General features: G+C 39.2%; 1 protein-coding gene across 2 annotated transcripts in view; it reads right to left on the bottom strand.

Annotated features, from left to right (window-relative positions):
* The window catches only part of MNAT1 (MNAT1 component of CDK activating kinase), a 122829-nt gene that overhangs the window by 19561 nt on the left and 81826 nt on the right, over positions 1-21442 (bottom strand). For both annotated transcript variants that reach the window (XM_074908826.1, XM_074908827.1), the window contains one exon: positions 19129-19250. In XM_074908826.1, the coding sequence (XP_074764927.1) occupies positions 19129-19250 (122 nt within the window). The remainder of the gene's footprint in view (positions 1-19128; positions 19251-21442) is intronic.

The raw sequence follows: 21442 nt of genomic DNA, 5'->3' as shown, positions 1-21442 counted from the left end.
TAGTACAGTTGTTCTAGAAAAGAAAACAACATTGGAAACAGTCTGCCTTCATTGTGAAATAGCCCTGAACAGGGTTGTGATTTCTACTGTTCTTTTTTCCCCGGAAAATGCCCGTCACCTTGCAGTCTTAATTAACAGCAAGCATCCTCAGCCTTGATGACTTAAAGGGCTCATTAAGTGAGAAACCCACCCACCCAATGGACAGAAACCTAACATTTCCAGCCAGGCAGATCATCCAACCTGTAAAAACTAACTCCTACAACAGTTTTATCTTTGTTCTGCTCCAACATGCGACCACCTGTAGTGATTACCAGAGAGAGGGAATGCAGTCTGGTTACCCAGACTGAACTCTAATTACCCAGATGAACTTAAACATATCACACATAGACCCTTTTAATCACAGTACAGATATCCTGTTGGGCATGCTAAATGTTTGTATAAACATGTGCATGGAAACACGCATGTGCATGCACTGCCCACCACTGTGCTGCCATGCATCACAATCTCAAAAGAAGGTGACAGAGAAAGTTGCCTACACCAATCCTTTTTTATTTATTTTATTTATCATTTCTTGGCAATAATACTTACCATGAGATGCAATGGAAAAACTCACAAGCTAGAAACAAATACTCAGCTGAGGGAGGAAAAAGTGTCAGAGCGGAGAAAAAGGAGTTTTATTCCTCAAAACAATAACCCCTACCATGACAGCCTCGCTGGCTCCTTCTCCACTGACAGGAAATTTCTGTAAAAGAATCATGTGGTGCTGGAACATGAAACTGCAAACCTTCATATATAAGACAAGGCTATAGTCCTAACCAGGGATTAAAGAACAAAGTAAAAAGCCCAGTCCTCTCCTTTGTCTTCCAAATACTAAAAACCTAGAATGTGACAGAAACCTGTTGACTTTGACAGGGTTTAAATGATACCAATATGAAGTATAAGCAGCAGAACAGCTAAAACTGGCAGAAAAATAACAAGTCCAGTACTTCATAGCTTCATAGAGTCTCCTGAAAGCTTGTGTCTTCACAAAAACAGGCAGAAAATCCTAGAGGACCACAGAAGGGCAATGGATTTATGAAGTCTGAGAATCCCAGAACAAAAATGCAATTGAGGTAGCTGATTTTATTCTTTTATCCCTGAAAGCTTAAACAATTAAAAAAGTAAAAATAAAAATAAAGCACAGAAATCACCTACTAGAAAAGCACAGTGTCAGTATTGTCCTTTAGGCATGTTTCCCTCCCTACCTCTGAAAAGTTGTTTGGCATTTGACATAATTGAGGGGAAGAATTTTCTCCCCGGCGAAGACAATTAACTTCACCATATTTGTATCATCTGTGAGAGCCGAACCTGCTATATTCTTCATGTATGACATAAGCTTCTACACCTACTTGACAGATCAAACAGGTTTTAAAGAAATTACTGTGCTTTAAAGGGAAGTTCCATGGCTATGTCAAGTCAAAAAGCTGCAAGACAAGAGGTGAGTGATTATTATATTAGTATGTGATACACTCCCCTAGAATATTAAAATACAGTGTATCTTTGTACTGGTTTAACTTTCCATGCAATTTGCTATTTCATTAAGAAACTCATTTAGCCTTCAATCATTATAAACAAGATAATTAAAGAAGAAATTTAAAGAATAGAATATTAAAGAAGGCCATTTTTCTGCTTTGTGCTCTTGAACTGCTTAATTTCTCATATTATTAAGATATAAAACCTCCTTGTTATAACAAGAAATTTAAGAAAGTGTGGGCCACTGCTTTAACATATAGCCATAAATAGGTGTATGCATGTTTATGCACAAAGGTGCACTGAATGGTACAACCAAGCTTTTTTCTCTTTCTAAGACTACATGAAATATTAGTGCTTTATTCAACACCGTACAACATGATGTCACTAGATTACATGTGCCACTCTCTGCCATCATTAAACCAAGTGCCAGATCTCATCACATTTTGTGGTCACTATAACTCAAGGCCAAACTCATTTCCCATTAGCCCCAAATTAATGTTTGTGTTTGTTGTACATCAATGTATAAACCTCCTAACTGAAGGCAGCAGAGGAAAGATAACACATACAATGTGCTTAATGCAGTTCTTCAGTTAAAATATAGATGAACACATAGCAGTATGGTGGTAATGCAGGTGTTGAAAAGACTTCTCTATTGAAATGCTCTTCCTCATAATCGACTGTTAAAAGCAACTGAACTAGTACTCCAGCTCTCCCAGATGGCAGCCAGGAACTGGGAGCATTCACTGGATGCGTAATTGGGAAACAATGTCAGGATCTCTGTGGACCTATACTTCTCAGTTTTTAAGTCCCTGAGCTGCACAGAAAAGCCTGTCACAGAAGAAAAACAGTCACTTTTATATGGGCATGGACTTATTCTTAAGTAAAAAGCTATATTCTACTCACCAAAGGCACTCTGACATTCTGGTGAGCAAGGGTTTGGTCAAATAAAATTACTAACAAAATAAAGCTAATTTTCTAGTGTGTTGCTAATAATTTCTAGTGAGTTTATGAAACACAGTGCATCACATCTGACAGGTTGCTGATATGATTTAAGGGAAGAGAGCGAACTACCATATTGATTTCTCCCACCACTAGAGCAAGCCTCTAATAAGCTGACTTTAAAGTAGCTACATACAAGTACTGCATTATCTGCCACACAAGTGCTAAGGAGGTTTTCAAAGACTTAAATAATATTTTGGCACATAAATCTACTATGGGCTAATGAGATCCCCTTTGTGACCAAAAACTTCTTGTACTACAAAGGTGCCATCAGCTGGAGCCACAGAAGAGCAAATACCACAGGAGAAGCAGAGCCGGCTCTTCCCAGCCCACCTCGGTGCTATTCCACCACACACTGGAGCACGTGCAAGCCCAAGCTGCCCTGGAAGCCGTCTCAAACATAGCCCCCCACATACACACTTTACCACGATCACAGTTTTATGCAATATCCCTATAACTCTTTACAAGGTTAAAGCTGTATCCATGCAATTCCTCACTTTTTGTACAAAAAGTACATTCCGTTTTTTCAAGGAAAAAAAAAGGTTTGGTAAGATTTCCACAGGAAATCTATGGATCTTCTTCCTGAATTAGTTATCTTTTTGCATCAGAGTCATCCTTTAATCCCAGTAGAGTGCAAAAGCTCCCACTATATGCTCTAACGCGCTGCTCCTGAATACATTCCACACTACCTTACGGATTTGTTTAACCAACACTAGCCTCAAATTTCTTTACCCCAAGAACTAACATATCTCTCAGTGGTTCACCTCAACGAAAAGGAAAAACCAAGTGCACCTTTAGGTTTATAACAAAAACAGGCAGCAATTTTTTTTCTTAAAGTATCACATTCAAATTAGTTTCATAGGTACTGCACCAAAAAAAAAAAATTTAAGCACTATTTTATACTGATAGATGTCAAGAACTAAGTGTAAATGGGGATTCATCATCCGATGAGGTATTTTCCCTGCAGGGATCTCATTTTTTGCAGTGATACTCAACAACTTTCATGTATGATTTAAAAGACAATATTAAAGTCACTCCTTGTAAAATGCACAGCTGTCAAAAAATCTGAGGGGGGTAGGAAAATAGATAAACTATTCAGGGTAATCTGTAGCATTTACTAACACAGACTTCTTCCAACTAGAGACAGCTTAATAGCAAAGGTCATGCAGCTAGGAGCAAAGAACACAGGTCACACAAGACACAGCACTACACAGATTAATTAATACTGGAAAAAACATAAGAGATAATGGTGGCCAATATACAAAACGTGAGCTCTGGTTACATCTGTAACCAGAGGCAGATACATACACAAAGCAGTATCAAGCAGGGGAACGGGGAGGGAGAAAAAAAAAAGAATTACATATGGACTGAAGCCAAACTCCAAAGGTATTCTGGTGCTTAACTGCCTTTTAGGATTTTTGTCTACCTGATTTAACAAAGGCTACAGATGAATCTGCAACAGGATCAGATCTATTCTATCTCTCTGCATGGTCAGTCTCTTCCTCTGCAGCTCTGCAAGCACCTTTCCAAACAGCACACACTGCCCCACATGCCGATACATCCTTTTACACTAACACCGTGTTTCCAACACCTTTCCTCCTCTTGTCTGATTATCCTAAACAAGTATGTGTTTTTAATCAATTCAGAGCTTACAGTCATTAAAACTAGCAAGACAGACTCTTCATTTTAGTTGCTCTAGAAAATGTTACCTTTGTCTATTCAGTATTCAACCTGGCTTTCTGCAGCAAGTTTTCTGAGCATTAGCTTCTGCCTTCTGGGACAAAACACCTATCTTCAGCTGTAATTGTTATAACAATCAATGCATTGACATGCCTAGAGAAACACCTAATAATACGACAGCAGTAACAACTAGGAGTTATTACATTGTAAATGTAAAATTATATATAATGGTATATGCATATATATACATGCACACACACAAACATATATATCAATAAAACTACTCCAGTAGAAATTACAGCTTTTCTGGCTACACAGAGCATGCCCTCAGAGCAGTTATTCTTGATGCCCTAAATCCTACCCTCTTCTTGGAAGAATTAATGGTACTGCTGCAGTTTCTTCAGCACTTTGCAAGGAAGTAGAGAGTTTTTGTGAGCTCTCATTCCCCCCTATATTTACCCCCACCATGTGGCAGCTACCCTGCTGAGAGCATCCAAAGCTTTTACCAAAGGAAAAGCAAAATTATTTGGAAATAGCTTATTAAGAGAAAATGTAATCAATGAGTTCATGTGGGGAGGGGGGGAAAGAAGATGAAGGGAATCAAGGAGCACACATGCTTATTTAGATGTCACTTTCCTGTTTATTTCGAGAAATGTTGATAAATTTAGCATATGTTCTGAACCTTTTTTGTTTAGGTGTTTTGGGTTGTTGGTTCTTTTGTGGGTTTTTTTTTTTTTTTAATCAGAAGGATTTTAGAGCCTCTCCTTTATTTGTATTTCTTGCTTTTCATATTGTTTTTGCTTTCTTAAGGAAACTGGCAGCTGAAATGCTGTTCTCAAAACAAGTTACAAACATTTAGCAGTGTTGCCATTTCAAACACCAGACTCAGCTGAAACTGCCATGTGGCAAAACGATGCTGTTTCAGCTGTTGGAACCCTCAGAAAGGGGAAAAAAAAATGCTGAATAAAACCAAAATATAAGTCATGAGTCAACAAAAACTCTGGGATTTGTTGCAAATAACCATTCTTCAAAGCAGCCCAAAATAGAGGATTCACTATGCTTTGAAAACACCAGTAGCCTGTATTATCACCTCCACCCAGCCATTCCAGCTTATGTGGTCCTCTCTACTGTAAGTACTGCAAGTACTTCCCAGAGCCTAATGCTGATATTTTGATATTTCACAACAGGTATTCCCATTTTGCAGATAATGAACCAAAGCACCAACGGGAGAGGGGAGGGGTGTGGTGAGAAGAATTAAAAAAAAAAGATATCAGAACAGGCTCATAAGGAGCTTAGATGTTTAACTACTACAGATATCAGAAATTTTACCTTACTAGGTTTTCCAAGCTCACCCAAAGACAGCAATGTAGTTAGTGATGAAACTCTCTGAAGGTTTATAGACTAGGGCCCCTGCTGCACTTACCTGTCGCCCCTCAGCAGGGCTGCTGGGCAGAGGCCGACACATTAAACTGCTCCTCTACTGCCACAGAAACAAGAGGTGTGCACGTGCATGAGGAAGGCACCAAATGGACCCATACATGACTACTGCAATCTCATATATTTGCTAGCCCCATTCACAAAGTATTTTTCTAAGGGGATAAAAATAGCATTAAAAGAGAAGACATTGATTTTCTTTTCTGATTTTAAATTCCCAGGGCAGACAACCTGTAAAACCTGCTACTGTAGTACATATGGGCAGTTGATCTTAGCAGACAGCTCCAGACAGTTTTTCAGCATTTCTGTTTTGAAATACAGGAAAGTCAACTAGCAACCAGGAGCTCCCAGTAAAGCCTACTAACTCGGTTGATGAACACGGTGCTCTGTCATACAGGTAGCCACATTCCTTTACTCCATTTGCAAACACCCCTGAGCCATGTGGAGCACACTCCTCAATTGTATGAAAGTGCCTGTGAGCACACACAGTTCATCCACTGTGTCCCAAAGGAAAGCAGTATCCAGACATACTGCCCAAGGGTAGGAATGTTAAGGCACTTTCGAAGGCCTAATCCTGTTCTGACCGAAGCCACTACAAATCCCCTCTGCCAGGGCCGGGAGCAGAACTGGACCTATGTTGAGCTTTTATTTATTTTTAAACCTGTCACCTGTAGCACCCATGGAAGTTCAATGGGAATTTTTCAGAATAGTATTTTGACACTAGAGTCAAAAACAAGTGAGGGAACACATGAACTTCCTACAGCTCTTAGGAGAAGGCAGGGAAGGAGTCTGGCAGCATTAGCTGTGAGAACTCACAGAAATGGTGAGGAGGGCGGTTGCACTGAATTATCATTGGTATCATCTCCAGGGTCAGTAACAGCTGTTACAACACAAGCGATTGCTCAGATGTTTGTAGAATTGGACAACACCATTTTTATATGTTCTTGTGCTATTCCATATTTTTCCAAGCGTATTTAAAGGTGGGATAAATTGAGCAAATCCAGCAGATCTAAAATGTCTATAGATCACTTCTGGGTAAGAGAAAATGAGAGAGAAGTTTCACAAAAACAGTAACTTCGTGACTGCTCTTAAGACAAAAGCCAAAAGATAAAGGACTCTCTGGGCTGCAATACTCAAGGCAGAGTACTACTCATTCACAGCAGACTTTTGAAAGTGAACTCCCCTGTTGTACTCACACCTTCCCAACAATACCTGCTTCTCTTTTGGTGAGAAAAAAAGCAGGATGCATCTACATCATGGAATAAGGAGGGGAAAAAAAAAAAGAGCAAGATTTTCTTTCCATACTTTAGATTGTTTGCAGACTCTGTATCTGTGGGACTTTTCATTCCAAAATTAACTGTGTGCTGAAGAGAGTCTGGAACTGCAGAGCCATTATGCTTCCAAGTTTTGAGATGGCCTCAGAGTGCAGATCTCTTCTCTCTCATTTCTGGAATACTTTTTGACAACTAACAGAATCAATGACCACAGAGCAAGAAGTCTGCCCAATCCATCAGGGTCTAAATGTGAAAAGAGGAGGAGGAGAGAGAGAAACTTCTAATGACAGGAAGGGGAGAAGAGGTGTAGATTTTTTTTGGCTTTATTCATGAGCATTTCCTCATGAATTCTGGAAGAGAGTCAGGAAATAAAGATAGCAGCCAAAACTCACCTTCTGCATCTATTTAAGGGAGAACTAGACAAAGGCAGCAGTAGCAAATAAAGAAATGCACAAGTAACCTTCTCTATGCAAGGCAGATGCTACCCCAGTACAGAGAGTTGGCATAAAACCAAGGTATAGAGTCTGTCTGTGAAATTCTCAATAAATATTAAAAACACAAGTATGTTGACATCTACATTTTTTCCAAAGTTGATGTAAAAATTAATGCATGGGTTGATGCTCCTGAGAACAGAGGAGTCAGTATGATTCCCAGATTTAGGGGAAAGAGGAGATGGAGAAACTACCTGTTACCTTGAACCTCAACTAACGTCAACAGACTCCAGAGAAGAGAGAACAGTGTCTGCACTGCAGCCAGGACCACAGCACCTTTTCTACCTTTCCAGAAAGGCTCACCTGACTTTTTGAAATGAAAGAGCAGAGGTGCCTGGAGTTTTGTCTAATAGTCTAATGCCAGCAATACCCAAGACATGGGACCTCTTTTTTTCTACAGGGTTCACCCTTTTCTCCTCTCTCATCACATGTATATTCATTGCTACTATCCAGCCTACAAGGACAGAGGAGAAGGAAAGAAAAGAGACTACTACTTTGTTTTCAACAGAAGGTAGCCCTCATGCTCTGTCATTATTTATATATATTCCTCTACAGAGGAATAGTAGAGACCAAGTGCACAACCACCACCTGATATTAATAGGGTGTTAAAAGCACGGAGAATATGCTCACCTTAAGCAGCATCTTAGAAGAAACACCAACCTCATCAGGGTTGGATCTCTAAGCAAAAAAGCTATTCCTGCAACAAATCTGGATTGATGGGTCATTAAAAACAGTGACTAAGTTAGACTTTTTTTTTTTTTGAAATACTTAAAATATAGAAAAACACAACTACTTCCAGTACAACAGTAACCAAGCATATAGCAAGTGTATTACATCAACTTAAATAATAAATCTAACCTGCTAATACTTTCAACACTATACTTTGTTCTCACACACTTTTGAATTACTCTAACACTATTTTTAAAGAAATCTGTTCACTGAAGAAAACATCAATATATCAAAACTGTTTTTTAAACTAATGAGTTTCTTCTTTTTCAAAGCAAATATTTTAAGTACTGAAAAGGTTTCAGTAGCACCCTCCACTTCCAAATGACAAGTATCAGCAATAGCTGGATTTAAAACAAACAAAGTGAAAACCCCAAATCAGCAACATTTGACTCAAGGAAAAATATTAAATATTTTCAAGCAGAAGAACTGAAAAACTTATTCTTACTGAAAGAAAAAAGTATGTACACACACCTGCTGTTCTATCAATCTAAGCAGGAAACCCATTTCACTGCTGCATCATAAGTAGAAGAAAAGTGCTTATTAAAACATTAATCACAGTCCATTATATTCTGACTCCATGCCAGAAGTTCCCATTACATCACTGAAAATATCTATTAACCAAAACCTGATTCTGACAAGTTACAGAAGTGTAGTGTTTAGGATTTAGTAATGTCAAAGCCAGTTTTAGAAGAACAGTTACACAATTGATTTTGCAGTGGCAAGCAAGTATAATTAATTGTTTTTGTGACATTTATTACTGCAATGGGGTTGATTTAACTGGTGTTTCTACTGTAAAATTATTCAAAAATTATTTCAAACTTCATCTACTTTTATTAAACACATTTATTGTGAAGGTATTTAATACCCGGGGCTGGCTAAACAATTTTAAAATGTGCTGGATATACCAGTACATGTAAAACTGTATTGTCTTGTGTAAATATGGGCCTTGTTTAGAACTACGTCTCACAGGAAATTATGCCAAATGAAAACCATCTCCCTTCTCTCCCACTGAAAAGGATTTATGTTTTTACATTTAATACCAGTTAGGTAAAGAAACAAAAATATGGTGGCGTTACCTTCATGCCTGAGCAATAGTTCATCTATGAAGTCCGATTATGTTCAAATCCTTATTTTGTTATTAGAAACGTGGTCTAACTCAAATGCCTCGATTTGGAAGAGAGAGAAGTGAACAACTCGGTTCTTTCTGGAAGCCCAACCCTACATGGCTTGTTTACCTAAAACACTTTTCAACTAACTATTATCAAGGCTTTAAAACCAAAGCCATGAAAATCAGTTCCTAAATCTGTGTATATAATCTCCAGCCAACCAACTAAATTACAGGTACTTTCCTCAACCCCCTGTAAGCAGCCTCACTAAAAAAAAAAAAATAAATATCAAAACTATAGAGAGTGATAGGAATATTATGTACCTAACCCAGGGGATGGGGAAAAAAAAGGGCATATTTAAAAAATACTGTATTAATAATCACTGTACATTTAGTGCCACCGATCTTCACAAGACCACTGTCCATTCAGTGGTCAGTGTTCCCTTTCTCAGCTTGAGCGAGTGTTGCCACATGCTCTGCGTGTGTAAATGGACAAGTTCACTGGCCTTGCTGTGGGCTGTACTGGCTGAGGGAAAGCACTCTGCAAACAGCACCACAAGCCAGCTTCAGCATTGCCACTGATCTTACTGTGGGTGTCAAGCAGCCAGGTAACATCTCAATCATTTGATACAGAGGCTGATTTGACATGAAAGCAGTGGATGCTTATAAATGACTAGTACTTAGAGAATTCATTGATACCTCCATCCTGCAAATATTAGCATTTAAGAGACTCTGAATTAAAAGCACCTCATGTCATTAGTGTTCTTGGTGAATAAAAGGGGTCCAGGACACACAAAGCTAAGAACAGCTGTGCTTTTTGGGTTTTGTTTGTTTGTAGAAGTCTTGGGTTCCTCTTTTGCCCTCTTGATCCAACATACATAAGTCTCTAACTACAAAAGTCACCTGAGGTTTTTACCCGTCCTTAGACACTGTCAAATTTCAAAGATCCAAAGAGCTTCAATTTTCCTCTCTTTTTAAGTAGTGCCATGACACCAGAACTAATGCAGTCTGGGCTTGGTGTTGTGGGTACTTACAAGCTCCGACTGAGCAGTTAGGACATCTATGAGGTGCCTCACTCCATGCAGCTTCTCTGGTGGCTAATAAGTTTACCAGCCTTCTGACAGACAAGGTACTTCTAGGGTTCCCCTCCATATCCTCCAACCATTCCTTTTCATGCAGCTGCTATGGTCTTAGTTACCCCTAAAATGTCTGTTGCTCCACTGTTGGAATGGAAGGAGCTATAAACGCCAGTTCTTACGAGTGTGTAAGACTTGGATATTTTATTTTTTTTTAAAAAAGGAAACTAGGAAAAATAAGAGAACACATGTGATCAGATACCATTAACTCTAAGGGAAGTTCTCCAGTATTTCCAAATTTCCTCAGTATGATACAATCTGGGCAACATCAGAGCCATGATCAAAATAAGAAAACAGAGACTACCAGCCCAACCCTCAAAAATCTTGCCATCCATCATACTACGTGTGATATCAGTTACATACATAGGATCAAATTTATGAATGGAATTACGGACTTTGGCAAATGGCATGCTCCTCCAAGAAGAGACCCCTCACTCCTACCACTTAGCACTCTTTAGACAATGTTGACTCCTGATCACTGTGAGAAATACTACTCATCAAGAATAAAGCTGCAACAAAGTTACTTGAAGGGGATTAAAGAATCACGAGCAACAGCCTGAAGGGCTGCATAAAGCTTCAAGCAAGACACTCCAATGTTTTCCCTCTGCTGTTTCAGGACATTTGTAATTCACCTTTTCAGCTATTTGATACCAAAAGAAACAATTTTCATTTGGAAGGCTGCTTTACAACTATGTTTATCAGTGTCAGAGTCAAGAAGATGCATAATTTCTGGCTTTATTTTCTTCTTCAGGGGTCTATTTTGCTGGCTGTCCCATGTATAATTTTCATTATACATAACTCCCTCTTCCTGAAACAAGTGTGGAAGGGTTTAGGAAGGCTCTCTCTTCCTATTTCAGACTTCCTTCTTGCATTTTTATTACAAGAAGACATTTGTAAAATCCAGAGAGCAAACTGAAAAACAGGATGCTCCTCACCTTTCTACTTCAACTACATCCAAGACTAAATAATCAATTTAAAAGACTAGCCCATCCAAACAGACCCTTCAGAAAACCACAACAGTTATTTGCCTAGACTGCCCCAGAGCAACTCCTTGTCATAACATCTCTCTGCCGTTCCTTAGGGCCAAGTACAAAGCACGAGTGATGCTCAGATGTTAATCAAGAGGAGAAGCTCTTCCTCTCAGCAGTGGTCCTCAGTGAGCTCCCATATTCTCCATGACCACCATTAGACAGACTTTGCTCCTCATCGCTGAGGTGTTCATGGCTCTGTAGTCTGAAACTGCGCAAAAAGCATCCGGAGGCTCAGTCCCAGGCAGAACAACAAAAGCTGAGGACACCGAGGCCCTTCTGTTACTGAAGTGAGAGATAAGCAGGAAAGATCACTCCCGCACATGCAAAACGTGTAGTTTTTCTTGTGCAACTACACAGTTCCAAATGCAATTATACATCTGGCTGAGGAGTCAGAGGAGGAGTCAAAAAGGGCAATACAATGGAGTGCCAGAGAAGCAAGGAAGGAAAAAAGGAAAGATCACAAAAACTACTGACCTCAAATTTACCAAGTAATTTCAGACAAGCAAACAAAAGATCTAAAACTTCTACAAAAATATATTTGGCTAAGCTGATAGAGGTCAACTAAGGAGTAAAGCCTGTGGACATAATCAAGTCACAGGAGAACCATACATCAGTAGTGATACCAATGCAGGGGATGAAGGGAAGGATGAAAGCAAAGAAGGGCTTTCAGTAACAGATCAGACCTATTGCAGATGATGGTATATTTTTAAGTGGCTGGTAGTAACAAGGCTTTGATTTGGTGAAACACAAAGAGTGCAGAAAATAGGGTATTTGGCCCACACAGTGGCTGGATGACTTCTGCCACATTATAATCCATCAGCAGACAGCTCTGCCTGACACTTTTTCAGCTGCCTACTTAGCAGCATTGCCTCTACACCTGCAGAGACAGTTCAAGCTCACCTCCTACCAATTTTCAAGAATAAAGCCAAGATTACCATCCTGAATTTTTTTTAAGCAATTTTAAATATTTACTGGTTAATCCTGTAGTGCAGTTTGACAGACAATTCTCCATTCCTTATGTTAAGACTGAATTTTTTTCCTCATATTCTATGTATTTTAATAAATGCATGATTTAGTATTCTGCAAGCCCACACTACAAAAAGACTATTCTGGAATAAATGGTATAATTACATTTCCTACAGTGACCTTGTAATCTCTTGAGTATTTATTCTAGACTAAACAGCCTTACTCAGCTGCCCTATGTCTGATTGTCGATGAAAGAAGCTTGTTTGACAACTGCTTCGAGCAGAAACATATTTTTTCCATGATTGCATGAAAAAGTAAAAAAACATTACCAGACCAGTATTCTGAGTACAGAGACTCATGTTAGATCGATGAGTTAATTTTGAAGCCAAACGCCAACAAAAACAATTACTATGGACATTCTGCTGTCATGGCCAGCTTTTGAGGTTAATTTAGTGGTACATATACAACTACAGCCAACTTTACATATAAGAAACTACACGGTGTATGCAAGCTTCCTTCTTTGTTTCTTTATATATTTTCCATATTCTCTGCTTTTATAACCCTCCCGAGACCTTTTACAGCTACAGAACCCACACTATACCCACAGGTGGGCGGGCAGGAAGCAAAACTCTCCGTTTCATAAGCAGTCCACTTTTAATATATTCAATTGCTAATGACCTTGACAGAAGAGCTCCATGCAAAACACCATATACTACAGGGTGTCGTTTGAAATGTTCATAGACATTTCTGCCAGAAAGCTGATTTCTTAAACAGTGAGATTTCAGACTTACTAGAGGCTGTGCTCCTTTTCTTGATTTCCATTCAGTTGGAAAAAATTGGTGCTAATCTACCTCCTCTATATTAAATTTGCATCCTTCCAAAATCCTATGACGAAACCTGTAGGATTTCTGTAGTATGCTAAAGCAATACAAGACAGTGTCTACATCAAACCAAAATTAAGATGCTTTACACACAGTTCTGTTTTCTTGTTCCATCCTTTCTTGAAAAAGACTGCATGCTTTGCCACATTCACTATTTCAAAAAAAAAATGCACTCACATAGTACTTCTACTGCCATTCATAGGGTTTTATTCAATTCTTCATGATAAAATGAACAAAAAATACTGTATGCAAATACAGTTGTGTCTTTAAAGCAATTATCACTTCTTACCTGCCAGTTCTCACTCATTAGGTGCCTGATTCAAAATGTATTGCAGCCAACAGAAATCTTTCTACTGAGGATCAGGCCCTGCAACAGGAGACACTGGGAAATTCAGACCATATGCCTTGGTAGCCAGGAGAATTCCTGCAAGGAGTGCAGCCGTTTACATGCTCTCCAAAGCAAGACAAGCTTTCCCTTGCTCTTACTCAATCTTTGACTACTGAGCTTATTGATAAACTATATTCTATTCAAAGGAGCAGAATGCATTCAGTGTTCAAAATCAATGGGCCAAAGCAGATGAAATAAGCCCTTCATTTGCAGCTTTTCTCCCTTTTCAAAATTCAAGAAATATCTGCATACCCCAGTGACAGAGAGAGCAGATGTGAAAAATCACCTGCTACAACTTTTTAAGCCCAGCAATCCTGTCACCCATTCAAAATCAATTCTCAGTTATTTAGCTGCCTTGAACTCAACACAGACACTGATAGGGTTTTAACAAAAACTAATCTGGCCAAAGACCAGATCAGCTATGGTTTAAGAATAGTTTGGAGAGCATCCTTACTATTGCTTCACTTAAAAAAAAAAAAACAAAAAAAACCCAAAAAAAACCCAAACAAAAAAATAAACCACCAAAAACCAAACCACACAATGACTGACAGCAAAGAAGTCACACGAGTCATTTCTAGATTAAGTGCCAGAACTCTACATATGTTTCAAATTACACTACAACACTGTACAACAAAGAAATATGCAGAAATTTTCCACTTGAAATGAAGGTTAAAAATTAAATGCAAACAAAGCTCCAACAGATATGAAATCCAACCTCCTCATCTTAATTTGAAATTTAAAAACTGTGCTGTCCTACACTAGGAAAAAAACAAAATGAATGAATCGGTCCAGTTGTTATAAAAAGCACAGTGGACTAAAACACATTCGTTGTATGTACAGACTTCCACAGCACTCCGATTTTGCTTCAGTACTTACCCTCAACTCTTAAAATGACATTTTGCTTAGATTTAACTTTTAAATTATCAAAGTATATTACCTATCCTCATTAGTGTTCACCACTGAACTTCATTTTGCACCATATTTAAACAAAACACTAATTAACTAGAGTGCTCCTAACAATGTGGTTATACATGAAAACAAGTTGATAGATCAAAGGGAAGTCACATTTTTCCCTAAAGAAAACCAAGATTTTTGGAGCAAACTCAATTTTTTTATATACACGTATATATGTTCAGGATATATCTCTTCAGACAAAGTTAAGTGGGCAAACAGTTTTATTTTAAGCAGCCCAGGCCTGACTTGATTACAAGGTCTGCACAAAAATCCTCTGTTAAGACAGAGGTTTCTTAAGTGGAGTGCAAACGAATTTTTAATCTTACTTGTAAACTACCTCTATTTTGTGAGAATAGCACTGGTACTGTGCTAAAAGTACAATCCATTTTGGATTACAAGAAACTGTTTCTAAACTTTGAGACATGAAATTCACACATCTTTACCCAAAATGTTAATCACCTAAGCAGATTTTTGATTTATAGTCAGTTTTTAAGTAGCTTGTGTATGGCTCTTCCACAGCTGTATTACTTGGTGTGAGAACGCTGTGTGGCCGCTCCTGCTAGCCGTACGTACTTATAATTAAGGCCAAGAATGTCTACATTTTTCAGGACCTCAAACAAACATAATTTTGATCCTCATGGGGGTGTGTGTGTGTGTGTGTGTGTGTGTTTGTTTTTTAATCAAAACTACATAACAAACATACATTTAAAAAAAATAAACTAATTTCCATCCCTATCCTGTTTTGGTCTTTCACTACTTGGCATGTCAGAGTTTGTTATATTTTTAATTTCTTTTGTTTTGCAGTAAGAAAAATCCAGACCTCCAACCACACAAATTCATTGTGCTCAGCTAAAACATTACCAAAAAAAAACCCCAAACCCAAACAGGCCTTTTATTCCCCTCTTAGAAAACCCTGAAAAAATGGCAGTGAGTGCCCGAGCATCCAGGTGCTCATGCTCCCTCTCTCAACGACACACTCCTCCTCTCCCAGAAAGCCATGGTAGGTCACACAGCCTTGCAATGACTTTGGCAGTTCAACAGATTTGGACCAGAAGATGGTTCAAAAAACACTCCCCACTTTATTCAAGCTATATTAACTTAACTGTTTCTGGTGATGGCAGAAGTGCCAGCCAGTAGGGCCTTTGATAAGACATGGCTCAACCACTAGCAGGTTGCCTTCAACTCCACTCAGAAACCAACAATTTCCCAAAGCATGTCACTGAACATTTCTGTAATTTAGAGTAGTGACCAAGTCACACAGACCCAGGACTATGAGCCATCATGGAGGGACAGGCAGCTGTAGAGCCCACCTCCAGGACGGGGATCTTACAGTGATCCAAGACCCCACTTTTCTCCAAGGACGGCACCCCAGGTTTGGGAGATAGTCTCATACATGTCTTCTCCCCTTCTTCAAGTCACATTTCCATTTGAGAGCTGAGACAAGCATGAGCTGGTCCTCACAGCCTGCACACCCAGATCAAACCATCACCACCCTGGCACGCTCAGTGCGTATTCACGGGACCACCAGCCATTGAGACTTCCACGCAGTAACCCCACAGGCACGGAGTCATGGGAACCTCTATCAGAGGCTGGCTCTGAGGAAGCTTCACTCCCCCTGCCATAAGGTTAAATACAACCTACAAGTCAGTGTAACACACATTGCTCCCAGAAAGCCATGTAATTCAGGATTACTGCCTATATTTCATTACTTCCAGAAAATCTTCGTCTATTAAAAAAAAATTGCAGAGGGGCCCTGAAGGACAAACACCCCTACACATTATACCAATCTTTTGTGTTTTAAAAAAATAAATCTATTCCTTCATTATTCTCAGGCTTCCAACACAATAGCAAAATGCATCATAAAGATGTTAATGTTTTTCTGCAGTACACAGAAAAAAAGAAAATTTACAGCCCCAAGAGAAACTGAAAACAAATTTCTAAGAACAGTTTGAACATAAATTTCCTTTTCTGCATAACATGCAAAATCCACTCAGAAGAGCAGCGGAAGGATGCAGAATCGAGTTTATTGGACTGCACACAAAGTTTTTAGTAAAGCCTAATGAGCAAGTAATACAAGTAATCTTAAAAGCAATTTTTTTTTTTTTTTTAATATAAAGATCCCTAATGTGATCCCTTAAGGACTGATCCTTTTTCTTACTCTTTGCTAGAAACCTTCTTGCCATCTGTCTCCTTCACTGAAGCAGTTTACCAAGAAAAGTAACACTAACGCTGGAACCTGACGTGTATATTGCAGAAGAGTTTAAGATATGGATATTCAAAAAACCCATTCTGCTGTTTTGAAGGTAATAAAATGTATCTTTAAAAAAAATAAGCCAATAAATTACACTACCAGAAGTGAATTCAAAGTCTCCAGGTTGGCATTATCTCCAACAATTCTGGCTCCAGAAACTCAGATGATAACAGCCTACACACTTGAGAGAACTATTTAGAGGCAATAAATAGCAGAACTAAATAGCCAGACGGCAAAATTATTAGCAAGAACATGAAAAGAGGGGGAAAAAAAAAAAACATACTAAAGAAATTTAGATTTAGCCTGTTCTTATATGTGTCCAAAGAAAGAGGAAACTAAAACTCTTTAGCAGGAGTGGTTAACCCTGTGCCCAGCTCTTCTGCCTCACCCAGGCAGCTGTATGCAGCTGCCTGAAAAAAAACAAAGTAGGGATGGAGGCACATTAGTTAAGCATTCATCATCAACAGGAAATGCGCATGAGTTCATATAAACACAGAAACACAAATATATAAAGGAATAGCCTTGCATGGTTTAAGGTATTTCAGACACCCCACGGAATAGGGTTAGAGTTGTACCGGCTGGGAACCCACAGCATCAATATATTTGTTTTGGAATTGCAAACACCCTCAGGACTCCACAGAACTGTTCTGGTGGGCACCACCGACCCACCCGCTCACTGCCACAGCAACCCAGCACCCTTGCTGCTCTTAACTATTTCATCCCCTCCAGAGCCACAGCGAACCACCCTGGCAGTTCATGCTTGGAGGAGTAAAATGACACATCTGCTAAAGTGTCTCCAAGAAAAGACTGTGAGCATTGTTTGCAAACCCTGCTCCAAATACACTCACACACAGACGTTGCAATGTAACTGCAGTATTTACAGGATTCTGTTTTGCAAGGTGTTGGGTTGACTTTGAACCAGTGTCACAAGCAATTAGATGGGACGGACATAGATCACACAGGATTCCTGCTGGATCTAGACACCAGCACTTACCTTACAGGGGCACAGGTGAAGGGACAGGGACTAGGAACCCTCCCTGCACAAGTCATCTATTTTTCCCCCCAAGCATTTTCATTTCTGATGAGTCTTGGAGTTGAGAGGGCCTCGAAGTTCCCCTTACACTGGAGGTCCCTTCACAACTGTGCTCCATCCAAACAGGTGGTGAAAGCTAAATCTGGCTCGGCCCAAGTTTAAACTGCTAATTAATATTTAGTCTCAGAAGCTTGATATCAGATAATAAAAATTACAGGCATCAGGAGGACACAGAAGCAATAAAAATGGAGACAACCTCAATTCCAGACAGCCTTGAATTTTCTGAAACACCATTACATTGCTTATTTACTTAAAAAAGTCTGTCTACCTCTATCATTTTCTGGATGAAATACAATTTCTCCTGTGCCAGTGAACTAGATGGGACCTCTGTTTGGATTTCAGTGGTCTCTGAAACTGCATACTAAATTGTTTCAACTTTGTTCAACACTTTGTGGCTTCAGTTTTCCCATACTGCACAGTCAAACGTAAACTGTTATTTTTTAAACTCTTTCTTGTCTTGCCAGTCTGCACGTTCATTCTGCCACGTAGTTTTCCAGGCACTGTAAGTGCTGTTGACCTTGAAGCTTAGGCCATGAAGAGTTGGGTGACACTCACTATCCCAGTAGCTACATGTTTTCAGGTGGTGTTTCAGCTACGAATATTTCTCTAAAGAGCAGACACGTCACTTTCGGACTTCCCAGCCTCCATTACCCAGGCACAGCAGGCTCCCTAACTCCCTTCCAAACATGGCTGCACACCACGATGCCGCCAAGCTGCTGGACCAGCCCTGCATTATATTTTTGACAAAGTTAAGCTCTGTGCTTCATTTCTCACAAACGCAGTTTGACTGTAGACAGCAGTCGACAAGTAAATCTACCCTTTTCCATGGCAAACAGCCCAACTTTAATATTTTTACTGGCTTACAGCTGGGTAAATTAAGCCCCAGATTTTTATTTATTTATTTTTTAATACCGTGCAACTGAAAATGAACAGCTACTTCACTACGACTGCCAAGGACAACCTTAAAAACACTAATGCAATCCAGTCCAGCTCTCAATAGATCTATAAAGGCTAGAGAACCAAAAATTTCAGCTTATCCACCCAAACAAAATGTTGGTTGGGCAGGAAGTCTACTATTTCGTTAAGATACTTTAAAAAAAAAAAAAAAAAAAAGAAAAAACCCTACGTGCTGGCAAACTGAAGATGGTAACAGTCCCAGCTATAATGCTATGAAATGGGAATTAAAACTTGCTGTGTTACTTACCCCAGCTCTTCAAGCATTTCAGGCTCTGGAACTGGTGGTCCATATGTCTCCACTTGCAGAGGCTGATACTCATACAGAGTTTCCTCTAGTTTTTGTATTGGAGCTAGTGAAATCTGCTGACCCTGTTAAAAAAAGAAAAAGCAAAACATTTCTACTACTGGGTCAAAGTTTTGTTTTGACTTTTTTTAAATGCAATGCAAGAACAAGCTTATCCCATTAACCTGGTCCGGACAAAGCCCATCCCATTAAGAACATACTATCTACTGTATCACTTGTTTTTTCATGATTTGGACTTTTTAATGGGATCTACAGTTTGGAAGTAGTGTTTCATTAGCTATAACTGTTTGGACAAGGTAAGAGGAAAGGGGAAAGTTTTATTGAAGGCAGGCTTACCATTAGAGAGTGCAGCTGCTTCCAGTGTCACTAGTAAAATTATTATTAGGTAAAAATTTCATTTATCAAAAGTAATATCAAACAAATGTCTCTGAGAAACCCTATTTGATTCTGTAATCAATGATTTCCTAAAAGCCCTAATGAGAAAGGGAAGCTGCTTCCACTTCTCTCTGCAGGCTTTGTAAGCTCCCATATATAATGGCTCTCAAGATAGACTTTTACAGCGCAATACAATTAATTCATTCAGCAAATTCCCATTTGTTTCATAACTAAAAATATAGAAACACACAAACATAAAACTTCCATTCCAGATGGTACTTTTGCAAGCCCTTCAGACCACTGAGAAACAGCTAGACATTTCAAACACCACCACCACCCTCCCAAGTCCCTATCACTCTGAGCTCTCACAAAACGGGAGACTTGTGGCTGGAAAGGAGGGGTCAGGAGGATATGAGATAGAGCCAAAGTTAACAGATGTTGCTGCGTGACATTCTACACTGATTTGTTGATCTTTCACACAGTTTCAATTTTCTACTGTATTCTATGGTGCTCACAAAAATTAGCAGCAGCAGCAAAAAGTCAGAGCATTATGCGCCCCCCTCAAAACAGCCTGGCTTCCCCTGTAGAAATTGAGCTTCGCATCTGCAAAATGCAGGAATTTAGGAAAGTAGTAGTATTGTTTTTGTAGACATTTTGTCTGCAACAGGAGATCGGAAGTTTTCCACGGTGTAATGCTGGGTATAACCCTGGCTCCCACTGGTGATCACTTCCATGGGGCCACTCATGGAAGCATCAAGTAGAAACTAAAGGCTCCTAACATGGGACACTGGGTTAAAACTAACTAAAGAAAAAAAAAACAAAAAACACCACGTCAGCAGAAGGGGAAAGCTGTTAATTAAATTTGTGGTTGAGGATAGTGACCTTTCTGAATTTGGAGCATGGTTATTTTTGTTTAGAGTTGCAGAAAATAGCTAAGAAAACTGAAGACGCAAGTCTTTGAGAAGTACTACCATGGATCTAGGCCGATCTCTATGGAAATATCAGCAGCTCAAGTTTTCCACTGAAACGGCTCTGTGCATGTGATGAGAACAGATAGTTCTGTCCTTTTTCTGCACTGCTCAGGAGCCTGGCAGGGCAGCTGCTAACACTGTAATGGTGACAGTCTCCTGAAGGCAAAAGGTGATGAAGAAAGTTCTCGAGTCAGCCCTGAGTCACTCCAACTTTCATAGTTAGCATACTGTTATTTCTGGGCCACAAACTACTGCTGCGACATTAAAAGCAGGCAACCACACATTAAAAAAAAAAAAAGTAGGAAAAGAAAGGTTAAAAATTTAGCTCTAATGCTACTTCATTATATTTTAAGATACAAACACAGGGTCTTTTCATATTGCTCTAAGTTGTCAATTTACAAACTATTCTGATACATTAAAATATTACAGTTCATAACTACATTTATGTGGGCAGGTTAAACTCATTGTAAGAGATTAATGTTTAAATAAGACTTTTAGATTTTAAATTTTAACAATATTTGTTCATTTAACCAAACTCAAGGGAAAGACATGCCAACATTCTACATGTGTACAACCTCATCTACTGAGTGAAAAATAGCCCTTCCAACCCAGAGCACTGCCGTTCCAGCCATAGAAAAGAAAATTCAGTTTCAGGCAAAGATCAAAACCATGATAAATATTTTGGGAAATTACTTGTGTGTGGAAAAAGGGAGCAGCTCAGATTGCAGGAGCCACATCTCTGGAGGGCATCACCAGAACAGCTGCTCGCTGTTAGTGAAGTTGCCACTGGTGCATTCCTAACACTTTTTTAACGAGAGCAACTTCTGCAAACGTTGGCCAAGAGACACAGGAAGGCTCCTGACAAATGAACCAGGCTCATCACTAGCCTATTTGCAGAGGCCCAGAGAGCA

The sequence above is a fragment of the Athene noctua genome, chromosome 6, assembly GCF_965140245.1.
Source record: "Athene noctua chromosome 6, bAthNoc1.hap1.1, whole genome shotgun sequence".
NCBI lineage: Eukaryota > Metazoa > Chordata > Aves > Strigiformes > Strigidae > Athene > Athene noctua.
The sequence above is the reverse complement of the archived record's forward strand: the minus strand, read 5'-3'. Positions and strand labels throughout refer to the sequence as shown.